The 14,292-nt window shown below is 51.6% G+C and overlaps 1 protein-coding gene across 2 annotated transcripts in view; it reads left to right on the plus strand.

Annotated features, from left to right (window-relative positions):
- The window catches only part of SRCAP (Snf2 related CREBBP activator protein), a 48,157-nt gene extending 33,950 nt beyond the window's left edge, over positions 1-14,207 (plus strand). The window contains exons 26-34 of one of the 2 annotated variants that reach the window (XM_062179677.1): positions 2,945-3,210; positions 3,347-3,549; positions 5,908-6,077; positions 6,217-6,413; positions 6,509-6,623; positions 6,835-6,954; positions 10,573-10,767; positions 10,899-10,982; positions 11,091-14,207. In XM_062179677.1, the coding sequence (XP_062035661.1) occupies positions 2,945-3,210; positions 3,347-3,549; positions 5,908-6,077; positions 6,217-6,413; positions 6,509-6,623; positions 6,835-6,954; positions 10,573-10,767; positions 10,899-10,982; positions 11,091-13,802 (4,062 nt within the window). In that variant the 3' untranslated portion in view covers positions 13,803-14,207. The remainder of the gene's footprint in view (positions 1-2,944; positions 3,211-3,346; positions 3,550-5,907; positions 6,078-6,216; positions 6,414-6,508; positions 6,624-6,834; positions 6,955-10,572; positions 10,768-10,898; positions 10,983-11,090) is intronic. The other variant, XM_062179676.1, reaches the window with a different exon arrangement.
- Positions 14,208-14,292: the final 85 nt, after the last annotated feature.

The raw sequence follows: 14,292 nt of genomic DNA on the forward strand, positions 1-14,292 counted from the left end.
AATTTTGGTGTGGATGTGTTTTCAGAAACTTAAACATAATATAGGGAGAGAATTGCTGGGTTATATGGTAACTGTGTTTACCTGACTTTTTTTTTTTTTATGTTTATTTGAAAGGCAGAGTTACATAGAAGGAGAGAGAGCGAGCATGCACGCTTCCATCTGCTGGTTCACTCCCCAAATGCCACAATGTCGGGAGCTGGGTCAGACTAAAGGCAGGAGCCAGGAGCTTCTTCCAGGTCTCCCATGTGGGTGCAGGGTCCCAAGCACTTGAACCATCTTTTACTGCTTTCCCAGGCACACGAGCAGGGAGCTAGATCAAAAGTGGAGCAGCTAGGATTTGTACTGGCTCCCATGTGGGATGTCCATAAGTGGAGGCCTAACCTTCTATGCCACGGTGTACCCCTGCCAAACTATTTCCTAAAGTGGTTGCACCATTTGACATTCCTCCAACAGTCTGTGAGGGTTTTTATTTCTCCACGTTTTCCTTAACACCTTTTTTTTTTTTTTTTAATTTATTGATCTAAGAGTGAGACAGACGGAGCTTCCTATCTGCTGATTGACTCCCCAAGTACACACAGTGGCTGGGGAGATGGAGTTAGGAGCTGGGGATTTAATCCAAGTCTCCCATGTGGGTGGCAGGACCCCAAGTACTTGAGCCATCACTGCTCCTCCCAGGGTCTTCAGTGGCAGAAAGCTGGAATTAGGATTTGGGGGTAGCTGAATCCAGGCACCCCAATAGGGGATGCACTTGTCTCAACCAGCAGCTGAACCATTGTGTCAAATGCTTGTCCCTCATTTGTCCTTTTGGTTGTAGCCGTATTATAGCCATTGTAGTGTGAAGAGTCTCATGGGTTTACATGTTTTGTTTTTTAGAAGATTGATTTATTTGAAAGAGTTAGAGGGAGAGACAGAGATCTTCCATCCACTGGTTCAGTCCCCATATGGTCACAACAGCCAGGCTGAGTGAGGCTGAAGCTAGGAGCCAAGAGCTTCATCTGGATCTCTCATATGGGTAGCAGGGGCCCAAACCCTTGAGCCAACCTCAAGTTGCTTTTCCCAGGCCATTAGTAGGGAGATGGATCAGAAGTGGAGTAACCCAGATGTGAACCAGTGCCCAAGATGTGAACTGGCAGCCATATGGGATGCTGGCATGGCTGGTGGTGGCTTTACCCGCTACATCACAGCATTGGCCCTTCTTGTTAACGGTTTTGATTTTTCATTTCTCTATTGGCTAATGTTTAGCATGTTTTTATGTGGTTATTGGCCATTTGTGTACCTCTGAAGAAATATCTGTTCAAATTATTTTACTTTTTTTAATGGGTTTTCATTTTTTTTTTATTGAGTTGTAAGAGGTCTTTCTGTGTTCTAGGTCAAGTTCCTTTTCTCTGTTTTTGGATGTTATGATTTATAGACATTTTCTCCTTTGCTGCTATGGGGAGCTGGCCTATGTTGACTTTCCTCTGCTAGGATGCTTTTTTATCTCACCTTAAGCACTCAAGCCAAGATCTGAAGCTTAAGGTAGCAGGCAGATAGGGAGAGTTGGGACAGTTCTTTTTTCATGTCCGTATCCCGGAGAGTCCAGTCTGTCATTAGTCCATGCTATTAACAGATCAATGTATTGGGAGCCTATTTTGTGCCATAGATGGATCTAGATACTGAGTGATTGTAGTGTGCAGGATGATACAGCTCATGTTTCATGAGGCTTACACCACAGTAGGTAGACAACGTTGATCAAGTAATCATACATGTGTCTAGCTACAAGTGTGATGAGTGTACAGACTGGGGGACTTGCAGCATCGAGCTGGGAAAGGCTCGGGTCGAAGTCATACAGGCATTGCCCTTCTTTCTCAGGGTGATGTTGATAACTAGAGGTCAGGTTAACTGTCCCATCTCGCCCCATTCCAGTCTGGCCCTTGCTGAAAGGACTTAGCTTCCCTGTTTCCTGGTCAGCAATTGGAGGGAGAGTATTCTGATCATTTGGTACCTACTGCAAGAAGATGAATTGAGTGTTTTGGAATTTAAGTGGTACTCAGGGCTAGTCCCACATCCCCCATCCTTTTTTTTTTTTTTTTTAATTATTTTCTTATTTATTTGAAAGAGTTACAGAGAGGCAGAGGCAGAGAGCACTTCCATCTGCTGGTTCACTCCCCAAATGGCTGCAATGGCCAGGAACTTCTTTCGGGTCCCCCAAGCAGGTGCAGGGGACCAAGCACTTGGGCCATCTTCTGCTTTCCTAGGCCATAACAGCTGGATCAGAAGTAGAGGAGCCGGGACTCTAACCAGTGCCCATATAGGATGCCAGCACTGCAGGCCGCAGCTTTACCTGCTATGCCACAGCACCGCCATTTCCCCCCCCACCCCCATCCATTCTATAAACGTGTTGGAATGTAGATCTTATTTTGACTATCCAGGAATTCTGCTTTGGTAGCATATGAGAATATGAATTTTCTGTAGTGGATAAATTTCACTTAATATTATGTGAAAAGCAGCAATTCTCAATGATAACTTGGAAAACCGCAAAATGTATAGTATAATTTTGGATCTTACATTTCTTTCTGTCCAGAACTGTGAGGTATTATATTTTGTTTTAAAGATGTATTTATTGAAAAGGCTGAGAGAGAGCGAGAGACAGTGAGAGAAAGATATCTTCTGTCTGCTAGTTCATTCCCCGAGTGCCTTTGACAGCTGCAATGGGCCCTGGCTGACACTAGGAGCCAAGAACTCCATCTGGTTCTGCAGTGTGGGCGGCAGGGACCCAAGTACTTGAGCGGCCACCTGCGGCCCCTCAGGGTGCACATCAGCAGGATGCTAGATTGGAGGCAGGACTAGATCCTAGACGCTTCAGTATGCGAGCAGGCTGTCCCCACCGGCAGCTTAGCCGGCTGTGATGTGTGCTCTCAAGGACTGATCACTCTTCCTGTGTGTTTTCTTCTTTCATCTCCAGGACTCTCTGGAGGAAAAGCGGAAGCGGCAACGATCTGAACGCCTGGAACGGATTTTCCAACTTAGTGAGGCTCATGGGGCCCTGGCACCCGTGTACGGGACTGAAGTCCTGGATTTCTGTACCCTGCCCCAACCTGTTGCCAGCCCCATCGGCCCTCGTTCTCCTGGCCCCAGCCACCCCACCTTTTGGACTTATACCGAGGCTGCCCACCGGGCTGTACTGTTTCCCCAGCAACGACTAGACCAGCTGTCAGAAATCATTGAGAGGTTGGCAGGGCTAAGTGCTAATGGGGAGCGGGTCTTGGGGCCTCAGAGTGGCTGTAGTGCTTAGGGCTGGTGAAGGTGTTAATCTCTGGGGCATTTCAGAATTCCATCTTTGACACTGCGTGCCTTTTTTACACAGGTTCATCTTTGTCATGCCTCCTGTGGAGGCACCTCCCCCTTCCCTACATGCCTGCCACCCACCTCCCTGGCTGGCCCCACGTCAGGCAGCCTTCCAGGAGCAGCTGTCCTGTGAGCTCTGGCCACGGGCTCGTCCTTTGCACCGCATTGTGTGTAACATGCGCACGCAGTTCCCTGATTTGAGGCTCATCCAGTATGATTGCGGTGAGTTCCCTGGCCAGTGTGGCGTCCTTGACTGATTTTGCTGCCATAGCAGGGGGGTGTTGCACATCAGGTCTCGAGGGATTTCTGGAGGGCATTTTTTCAGGTTATGCTTTTGGGCCTTCTGATGGATTCTTTGCGTTTAGGAAGTACGTGCTGCTAATTCACGTGTTCAGTAAGTGATTTATGAACATCTGTCATTCATTTGCAATATAGAAACAAGACAGCATGGGGTTGGCAGTGTTGCAGAGAAAAGTATGCAAGGGTTTCAGTAGTAAAGTGTGGTTTGGGCAACGCAAGGACCCTTGGATTGATCGTGATGCACGTGGCTGCACACAACAGAGCCCACCGAGACTGGCTCAAGCCACAAGGACGTTATTGTTTGCTGAATGAGGAATTGTGAGAATGGATGGAATGTGGCTGGTTCCACAGGAACCCAGCATCTTCTTACCTTTCTGCCTTCTCTACTGTATTTTTTATCTTTTTATTTTCATGCTTGATTTTTTCATGGTGTTAAGATGGCCGCCATAGTTTCAGGGAACATGCAAATCTAAGGAAGCAAGGGTTTTGTTGAAGCCAACACTCAGTTCCTTTCGTATTTCCTTTCTTCTTTCTGTTTTATGTTGGGGGTTGGGGAGAGGGGAGAAAAGAGTTCTGACTGAACACTCTACAGCTCATTGCCCCAAACTGGGACACTTGCCCATCCCCAGAGCAATCACTGGCACAAAGGAATAGCGAAACGAAATCATAGCTTTTTTGGCCCAGTCATGATTTGTTTTCTGGGGTTGGGTTAGGGTCTAAGTCCCCTGGGAGCAAGTCCTCTCTGCCAGCTGTCTGCAGGGCTGTTGACCAAGAATGCTGGTTGGACAGTAGTTAGCAGTTTCTGTCAAAAACTTGCACAGACATTTCTGTAGTAATGTGTTTGGAGATCGTCACCCTACAATACACAAAAATCAGGTGTTTTTTTTTTTTATGAGTTCAGTTTTTTAAAAATGTTTAATAGTTAAAATCATTCAAACTAGATGGACTGAAAGTCTTTGTTAAAAATGTTCAAAGTGGATACAGGCACTTAATGCAACAGTTAAAAAGCTGCTTGAAAAGAAAGCAGCAGAGGATGTTCCAAGTACTTGGCCCCTGCCCACTCATGGAGTTCTTGGCTGCTGGCTTTAGCATGGCCCAGCCTGGCCATTGTGTTGTAGCCATTTGTGGAGTGAACCAGTGGGTGGAAGGTGTCTTTCTCTCACCACCCTCTCCCCACCCCAGCCCCAACTCTACTTCTCAAATGAATAATAAATAAATCTTTTTTTTTTTTTTTTTTGACAGGCAGAGTGGACAGTGAGAGAGACAGAGAGAAAGGTCTTCCTTTTGCCATTGGTTCACCCTCCAATGGCCGCCGCGGTTGGCGCGCTGCAGCCGGCGCACCGCGCTGATCCGATGGCAGGAGCCAGGTGCTTCTCCTGGTCTCCCATGGGGTGCAGGGCCCAAGCACTTGGGCCATCCTCCACTGCACTCCCTGGCCACAGCAGAGAGCTGGCCTGGAAGAGGGGCAACCAGGACAGGATCGGTGCCCCGACCGGGACTAGAACCTGGTGTGCCGGTGCCTCAAGGCGGAGGATTAGCCTAGTGAGCCGCAGCGCCAGCCATAAATAAATCTTTTTAAAAATTTAATAAGCCATTTTAGATGCCTACAGCTGTTAATAGAGTTTGAGTCCTGGCTTTGCTGTCCATTCTGGCTTCTAACAAGCAATTCAGGAGACAGCGGGTGATGACTCAGGTAATTGGGTCCCTGCCGCCAATGTGGGAGACTTGATTTGAATTCCTGGTACTTGGTTTTGGCCCAGGAAGTAAACCCATCAGTGGATGGGTGCTCTCTGTCTCTGTTGGATAAAAATGTAAAAACAACATCAGCAGCAGCAACAACAGAAACACTCTAAGTGACTTAGCAGTGTTACAGGTGTTACTTCTGGTTTGCTGGGAGGTTGAACTAGATAACCTCAGGAAATCCTATCTGGCGTTGTAGTTCTGGTACAAATTCCTGTCTTTAAGTCATGGTTTTGTCGATGTCCTGTGAATCTGTTCTGTGACTATTGTAGTACTTCGAGATCTCTTGCTTATAAACCATTGGGAATTCTGTTTGTCCCCCCGGTGGTCCATGTTATCCTACCCCTGTTAGAAAGTTATATTCCAGGCAAGAGCAGGCTGAAGGGAAGAAAATGTTTGGAGGTCAGTATTTTTGATTCCTTAGGCTGTTTGAAACTTTACTCTAAGCTTTGATTGCCTTTCAACCATAGCCATCCAGTGCTGAGTGTTTCCCCAGTCGGCCGTAAAGCCTGCTCCCTGTTCCCCTTCATATCTCTTCAGGAAAACTGCAAACATTGGCCGTGTTGCTGCGACAACTCAAGGCAGAGGGCCACCGGGTGCTTATCTTTACCCAGATGACCCGAATGTTGGATGTGTTGGAGCAGTTTCTCACCTACCATGGCCACCTCTACTTGCGTCTGGATGGGTCTACTAGAGTTGAACAGAGACAGGTAACCCTGCCATCTTTGCCAACCAGAGGCTCGCCTCAGCTTCTCTCTGCTGTTTCCAGAGCCTCAGCTTCACCACTGAGCTTTGGACCTTATTTTGGGGATAAGTCTCCGATACCGTATTTTCTTCTTTTCCTTCTAGGCCTTGATGGAACGATTCAATGCAGACAAGCGCATATTCTGCTTCATCCTTTCAACTCGGAGTGGGGGTGTGGGCGTGAACCTGACAGGAGCAGACACTGTTGTTTTTTATGATAGCGACTGGAATCCCACCATGGATGCTCAGGCCCAGGACCGCTGTCATCGCATTGGCCAGACCCGCGATGTCCACATCTATAGGTATTGTCTGCTCTTCGCTCGACCTTAGCCTTCCCTGTCTTGAAAGGGTTTCCTCGATGCTTGGCTGTTCACACTTGATCTCCATCACCCCTTAGGCTTATCAGTGAGCGGACAGTGGAGGAGAACATCCTGAAAAAGGCGAATCAGAAGAGAATGTTGGGAGACATGGCCATTGAGGGAGGCAACTTCACCACAGCTTATTTCAAACAGGTACTAAATCCGATCTTTCAGCCTGTGCAGGAAACTGTGCCTGTAGGAGCTGTGCTAATTGAAGAGCAGCTGTTTGGCCTTCCCAGACTGCTTCACAGTTTTCAGTCTTCACAGCGGTGCCTGTGATTCTTCCAAGGGCCAACAGCCTCACAGCTGTAGACCCAGGCCTAGTGCTCCGTTGGCTCTGACACTGCTCTGTTCTGTCTGACAGCAGACCATCCGAGAACTGTTCGATATGCCTGTGGAGGAGCCATCTGGCTCGTCGGTGCCCTCTGCCCCTGAGGAAGAAGAAGAGACTGTGGCCAGCAAGCAGACCCATATTTTGGAGCAGGTGAAAAAATAGTGGGCCATCCCTAACATGGAGCGGACATTTATGTCTTGTCTTCTAGTCTCTTGAGCTTGTCCCAGGGAAAGAACTGTTGTTACTGCGTCTCAGATTATACTAAGCCTTTGATAGTTATAAATTGGTTCACATAATTTAGTAGGAAAGAAAAAACAGGATAAGGATTCTTTCATTCTGGGCTTGATTTCAAACAGTGCTTTGTTGTTGTTGTTGTTGTTGTTAAGTTTGAAAGGTAGACTTAGAGATCTCCCATCCACTAGTTTATTCCCCCAAATGGCTGCAACAGCTGGGGCTGGGCCAGGCCAAAACCAGGAGATGGGAACTCCATGCAAGTCTCCCAGGTGGGTACAGGTTCCTAGGGTCCCAAGTACTTGGGCCATCTTCTGCTTTCCCAGGCACATTATACTTGATCTTAGCCAAAAGGCCAAGAAGCAGTTCCCCAAGCACGTTAGCAGGGAGCTGGATTGGAAGTGGAACAGCTGGGATTTGAACCAGTGCTCATGTGAGATGCTAGCATCACATACAGTGGTTTAACCCACTGTGCCACGGTGTGAGCCCCACAACAGTGCTTCTTAATAATTGTGTTTCTTGGGGGTGGTGGTATGGCGTAGTAGGGAAATCTGCCTGCAGTACCGGCATCCTATATGGGCACTGGTTCGAGTCTTAACTGCTCTACTTTTTTTTTTTTAAAGATTTATTTTATTTATTTGAAAGAGTTACAGAGAGGAGACAGAGAGATCTTCCATCTGCTGGTTCACTCTCCAGTTGGCTGCAACAGCCAGAGCTGCACTGATCTGAATCCCAGAGCCAGGAGCTTCTTTCGGGTCTCCCACGTGGGTGCAGGGGCCCAAGGATCTGGATCTTCTTCTACTGCTTTCCCAGGCCACAGCAGAGAGCTGGATTGGAAGTGGAGCGCCAGGACTTGAACAAGCGCCTGTATGGGATGCCGGCACTGCAGGCGGCAGCTTTACCCACTATTCCACAGTTCCGGCCCCAGAAACCCCTTTTTTATTCAGTCTTACATTTCCAGGACATTATTCTTATTAGATCCTCATCAATCCTCCAGATTGAAGTGCAACAGCCGGGACTAGAACCGGTGCCTGTATGGGATGCCGGCACTTCAGGACAGGTTTTTAACCCGCTGCGCCACAGCGCTGGCCCCCTTTTTGCTCTGCTTCTGATCCAGCTCCCTGCTGATGGCCTAGGAAAAGCAGAAAATGGCCCAAGTGCTTGGGCCCCTGTCACCCACGTGAGAAACCAGAAAGCTCCTCGCTTCAGCCTGGCCTACTTCTGGCTGTTGTCATCTGGGGAGTGAACCAGCAGATGAAGATCTCCCTCTCTCTGTCTCTGTAACTCTTTCAAGTAAATAAATCTTTTTTAAAAAATAATAATTGTGGCCGGCGCCGCGGCTCACTAGGCTAATCCTCTGCCTTGCGGCGCCGGCACACCGGGTTCTAGTCCCGGTCGGGGCACCGATCCTGTCCTGGTTGCCCCTCTTCCAGGCCAGCTCTCTGCTGTGGCCAGGGAGTGCAGTGGAGGATGGCCCAAGTGTTTGGGCTCTGCACCCCATGGGAGACCAGGAGAAGCACCTGGCTCCTGCCATCGGAACAGCGCGGTGCGCCGGCTGCAGTCGCGCTACCGCGGCGGCCATTGGAGGGTGAACCAACGGCAAAAAGGAAGACCTTTCTCTCTGTCTCTCACTGTCCACTCTGCCTGTCAAAAAAAAAAAATAAATAAATAAATAAAATAATAATAATAATAATTGTGTGTGTTCAGCCAAATTACAAATGTTTACTCTTATGAGCCTCTTCCTATTTCTCTGAAGTGCTAATCAGAAGGACGTAGCTCTGATGGTTAAATGAGCAATGGATTCAAGAATTGCTTGGTGCATATTGTCAAACAGTGGTTTCTAAACATTGATACATAATAGAATCACTTGGAAAGGTAATAAGAGGATTCATTCCTGTGCTCCATCTCAATCTACTAAATCATTTTTGGGCATTGGCTCTGAGCATTTGTATTTGTGCAGAGTACTCCATAGACAGGTGTTCAGGAGCTACAGGTGTAGAGCTTCATGGAGATGTTTTTCCCTGCTGAGAGCCTTTTTCTTACTGCTGAGTAAGTCCTTGTGTACAAGGGGTCTTCAGAAAGTTCATGGAAAATGAATTTTAAAAATTTTCTGGGGCTGGCATAGTGGTAAAGCCACTACCTGTGATGCATGCATCCCATATAGATGCTGGTTTGAGTCTTGGCTGCTCCACTTCCAATCCAGTTCTCTGCTACTGCACCTGGGAAAGCAGTGGAGGATACTGACGTCCTAGGGCCACTGCACTCAAGGGAGGCCCACCTGGCTCCAGTGTTGTGGCCATTTGAGGAATGAACCGGCAGATGGAAGTGCTCTCGCTCGCTCGCTCTCTCTCTCTCTCTTTCAAATAAACAATTCTTTTAAAAAAATTTGTCGGCTGGCGCCGTGGCTTAACAGACTAATCCTCCGCCTTGCAGTGCCGGCACACCGGGTTCTAGTCCCGGTTGGGGAGCCAGATTCTATCCCGGTTGCCCCTCTTCCAAGCCAGCTCTCTGCTATGGTCTGGGAAGGCAGTGGAGGATGGCCCAAGTGCTTGGGCCCTGCACCTGCATGGGAGACCAGGAGAGAGGCACCTGGCTCCTGGCTTCGGATCAGCACGAATCGCTGGCCGCAGCGGCCATTGGAGGGTGAACCAACAGCAAAAAGGAAGACCTTTCTCTCTGTCTCTCTCTCTCTCTCACTATCCACTCTGCCTGTCCAAAAAAAAAAAATAATTTTTTTTGTCTTACACCTTTCAATCCCATTTTTCATGAACTTTTGGAAGGAACCCTCAACCCTCCACATGCTCTAAGCTGCTTCCCTCAGTGGCTTTGGTGTGTTCATCTCACTAAAAGATCCGATGTGATTATTAGGTTAGCGTGAGGCATCTCAGTACAAAAAAAGCGTTAGGAGCTCTTTGATATTAGTATCTTCCTGTAACTTTTTTTTGACAGGCAGAGTTAGAGACACAAAGGTCTTCCTTTTTCCATTGGTTCACCCCCCAAGTGGCCGCTATGGCCAGTACGCTGCGCCAATCTGAAGCCAGGAGCCAGGTGCTTCCTCCTGGTCTCCCATGTGGGTGCAGGGCCCAAGCACTTGGGCCATCCTCCACTGCCTTCCTGGGCCACAGCAGAGAGCTGGACTGGAAGAGGAGCAACTGGAACTATACCCAGCGCCCCAACCAGGACTAGAACCCTGGGTGCTGGCGCTGCAGGCGGAGGATTAGCCTAGTGAGCTGCAGCGCTGGCCCCTGTAACCTTTTTTTTTATTAACTTTTCTAAGAGTTCTAAGGCTGACTCTAAAGGAGAGGAAATAGTGCTAGGGATCTCTACAAGAGTCACTTGCTGGTGAAACCCATTTCATCCTGTGTGGAGCACTGTGCTGGTTTGCTGATGTTGGAAACTCAGAATGTTGTTGAATTCTGTTGCAAATCTAGTTTAGTGTAAACCTGGCCTCAAAATGTTGCCAGAATAAAAGCACAGGCTATCTGGTTCTTGGTAAGTCTCACACACTTGTTGACTGTTTTCTTATACCCCTTGTAGGCATTATGTCGAGCAGAAGATGAAGAGGATATCCGTGCTGCCACCCAGGCCAAGGCTGAGCAGGTGGCTGAGCTGGCAGAATTTAATGAGAATGACGGATTTCCTGCTGGTGAGGGCGAGGAGGCCAGTCGGCCCGGGGCTGAGGATGAAGAGATGTCTCGGGCTGAACAGGAAATTGCTGCCCTTGTTGAACAGGTCAGTGTTGGACTGGGAGTTCTCCACCTCACCCCTCAGAACCCCTGCTGGGCTCGACCCTCCTCCTGTCGGGGGTGATGGGGCTCAGGGCATCAAGTCCCTGAGTTTACCTCTGCTGCTCTGACCTGCAGCTGACCCCCATTGAGCGCTATGCCATGAAATTCCTGGAAGCATCCCTGGAGGAGGTGAGCCGAGAAGAACTCAAGCAGGCAGAAGTGAGTATTTTTTCGGGGGTGGAACTAGCAGTGGAAAGCTGCGAATTTCTCCTCACTCCGTGCTCTGCTGGCTTCCCTCTGACCACCCTTGGGCTCTGTTGTTGGTAGGAGCAAGTGGAAGCTGCCCGCAAAGACCTGGACCAAGCCAAGGAGGAGGTGTTCCGCCTACCCCAAGAGGAGGAGGAGGGGCCAGGGGCTGGGGATGATATTTCCTGTGGGACTGGTGGAGGCAGCCACCGGCGCAGTAAGAAGGCCAAGGCTCCTGAGAGGCCGGGAACTCGTGTCAGTGAACGTCTTCGTGGAGCCCGGGCTGAGACTCAAGGGGCAAACCACACTCCTGTCACATCCACCCATCAAACCCGCAGCACGCCCACACCCCCCTGCTCCAGCCCTGCCAGGGAGCGCATTCCCAGGCCAGCACCCAGGCCTCGACCCACTCCAGCTTCAGCTCCTGTTGCAATTCCTACCCCGATCCCCGTCCCAGTCTCTGTCCCGATACCCATTTCAGCCCCAAATCCAGTAACCATTCTTCCTGTCCATATCTTACCTTCTCCCCCACCTCCTCCTGCACAGATTCCTCCCTCCTGTTCTTCTCCTGCCTGTACTCCTCCTCCTGCCTGTACTCCCCCACCTGCTCATTCCCCCCCACCCGTCCATACTTCTCTCTTAATTCCTTCCTCTCCTCTCCTGCTTGGTCCCCCTTCCAGACCCCTTTCTCCCCCAGTCTCTAACCTCACCTTGGCTTTGGGGCCTGAGGCAGAACTGTGTGCACAGACGTTGGCGTCTGCAGAGTCCGAGGAGCTGGGTGGCTCGACCAGTTCTGAGAGTGCCCAGCTTGCGCCCGGGCCCCCTGCGGATCTGTTGCCAGCTGCTGTCGAGATCCCCCCTGTTTCAGAGAAGAACCCTTCCCTCGCCGCCTGTGCACCTAGCCCGACCCTGGAGGCTGGCAGCGTCCTCAACGGTCAGGAGCGGGAGGTCCCAGAGGCTGCCCAGGAGACCGTCCTCACAGTGCTGCCCGATGCTGAGCAGTTGTCGGCGTGTTTGAGTGAGAGCAATGGACTTGAACTCCCACCCGCAGCAGCGTGTGATGAGCCGCTTCAGGAGCCGTTAGAGGCAGACAGGAACTTGGAAGAGCTGGTGGACTCCCAGACGCCAACCTCCACCCCGGAAAAGCCACAGGAGCTTGTCACAGCTGAGGCCGCAGCCCCGTCAACCTCATCTTCAGCCACCTCCTCACCCGAGAGCCCTTCGCCTGTCCGCCCCCCGCGGCGGCGCACCAGTGCTGATGTAGAAATTCGGGGCCAGGGGGCTGGTAGACCAGGGCAACCTCCAGGTCCCAAAGTGCTTCGGAAGTTGCCAGGACGGCTGGTGACCGTGGTGGAGGAGAAGGAGCTGGTGAGACGACGACGACAGCAGCGGGGAGCTGCCAGCACCCTCGTGCCGGGTGTGTCCGAGACCAGTGCCAGCCCAGGAAGCCCGTCAGCCCGCAGCGTGTCAGGGCCGGAGTCCTCGCCGCCCACCAGCGGGGCCTGCGAAGCTGCTCCCTCGTCCTCACTGCCCACCCCACCCCAGCAGCCCTTCATAGCTCGTCGTCGCATTGAGCTGGGGGTGGCAGGTGGGGGCAGCCCGGAGAACGGAGAAGGGGCACTGCTCGCCATCACCCCACCTGCTGTGAAACGGCGGCGGGGGAGGCCCCCCAAGAAGAACAGGTCTCCAGCAGATTCCGGGAGAGGAGTGGATGAGGCGCTCTCCTCCACTTCGAAGGGAAAAGCCAATGGGGCCGACCCCGTCCCTGGGGCCGACCCCGTCCCTGGGGCCGAGACCCTGACTGCTGCGGAGCCTGTCCTGGGACCCCAGCTTCTTCCTGGGTCCCAGCCTCTTGGACCCCCACCGGTTCACAGACCTGAGCCCCTCATCCTGTCACCTGTGGAGAAAAGAAGGCGTGGGCGGCCCCCTAAGGCTCGAGATTTGCCCATCCCTGGGACCATTTCCTCTCCGGGGGATGGCAGCTTAGAGAGCCGGACACAGCCACTCCCGCTACCACCACCCCTGCCACCACTCCCACCACTGCTAGCCTGTTCCACTGCTACTGTCACCAACACTGTCACCACTGTCACCATTTCAACATCCCCACCCAAGCGGAAGCGGGGCCGGCCTCCCAAGAACCCACCGTCACCTCGGCCCAGCCAGCTCCCTGTCTTGGACCGTGACGGCGCCTCTGTCCTCGAAGGCTGTGGGGTGGGGAGGCAGCGGCAGCCCCAGGGCCAGGGGGAGAGCGAGGGTAGTTCATCCGACGAAGATGGAAGCCGCCCTCTCACCCGCCTGGCTCGCCTGCGGCTCGAAGCGGAGGGAACGCGGGGACGGAAGAGCGAAGGGTCCATGGTGGTGGCTGTGATTCAGGATGACCTGGACTCAGCAGAGAGTGGGCCAGGCGGGTTAGAATTGACACCTCCTGTGGTCTCAGGAGCCCCAAAACTGCGTTCAACTCGGCTGCGTCCAGGGTCTCTAGTTCCCCCACTGGAGACTGAGAAGGTGCCTCGCAAACGAGCCGGGGCTCCAATTGGTGGAGGCCCTGGGCTGGCAAAGCGGGGCCGCCCACAGCCCCCAAGTCCCCTAGGGCCTGAGGGTTCAGTGGAGGAATCTGAGGCTGAAGCCTCTGGTGAGGAGGAAGAAGGGGATGGGACCCCACGCCGCCGGCCTGGCCCCCGCAGGCTCGTTGGGACCACCAACCAAGGGGACCAGCGCATCCTGCGCAGCAGTGCCCCTCCCCTCTTGGCTGGCCCTACTGTTAGTCACAGAGGCCGCAAGGCCAAGACGTGAGTGGGCTGCCCCTCCACCTTGGCTCGCCAACGTGGGCGTGCTCCCTCCATGACCAGGCCTGACTCTGTTAACCACTACTTGAAGTCTTGAGGGGGAAAGCCTCCAAGGAGACATAGGGGCCTTCTCCCTTCTTCCCACCCAAGTAGGGAGAAGGCAACTGGTTGTCATGGAGATGGGGCTCATCGCAATCCCCTCCCCTTCCACCCCACATGGCTGGGCAGTGTTAAGGGTGGCAAGATAGTCTCTGTCCCCACCCCCTTGTACTTGATTCCCCAGCTGTCCTTCACAGCCCCACCCTTAGTGAAAAGGAGAGGGGCTTCTCTACAATGAGTTTTTTTTTTCTTTTTTCTTTTTTTTTTTTTTTTTAAGAAGAAAAAAATAATAAACTTAGTTTCTGTACGAGCATCCGCGTAAGGAGGCTTCTGATTTTCTGGTCTGGTGGAGGTTGGGTGGGCACTTGGGCAGCGGTTTTCTCCCCTCTGAAAGACTG

Source organism: Lepus europaeus, chromosome 21, assembly GCF_033115175.1.
Source record: "Lepus europaeus isolate LE1 chromosome 21, mLepTim1.pri, whole genome shotgun sequence".
Classification (NCBI taxonomy): Eukaryota; Metazoa; Chordata; class Mammalia; order Lagomorpha; family Leporidae; genus Lepus; species Lepus europaeus.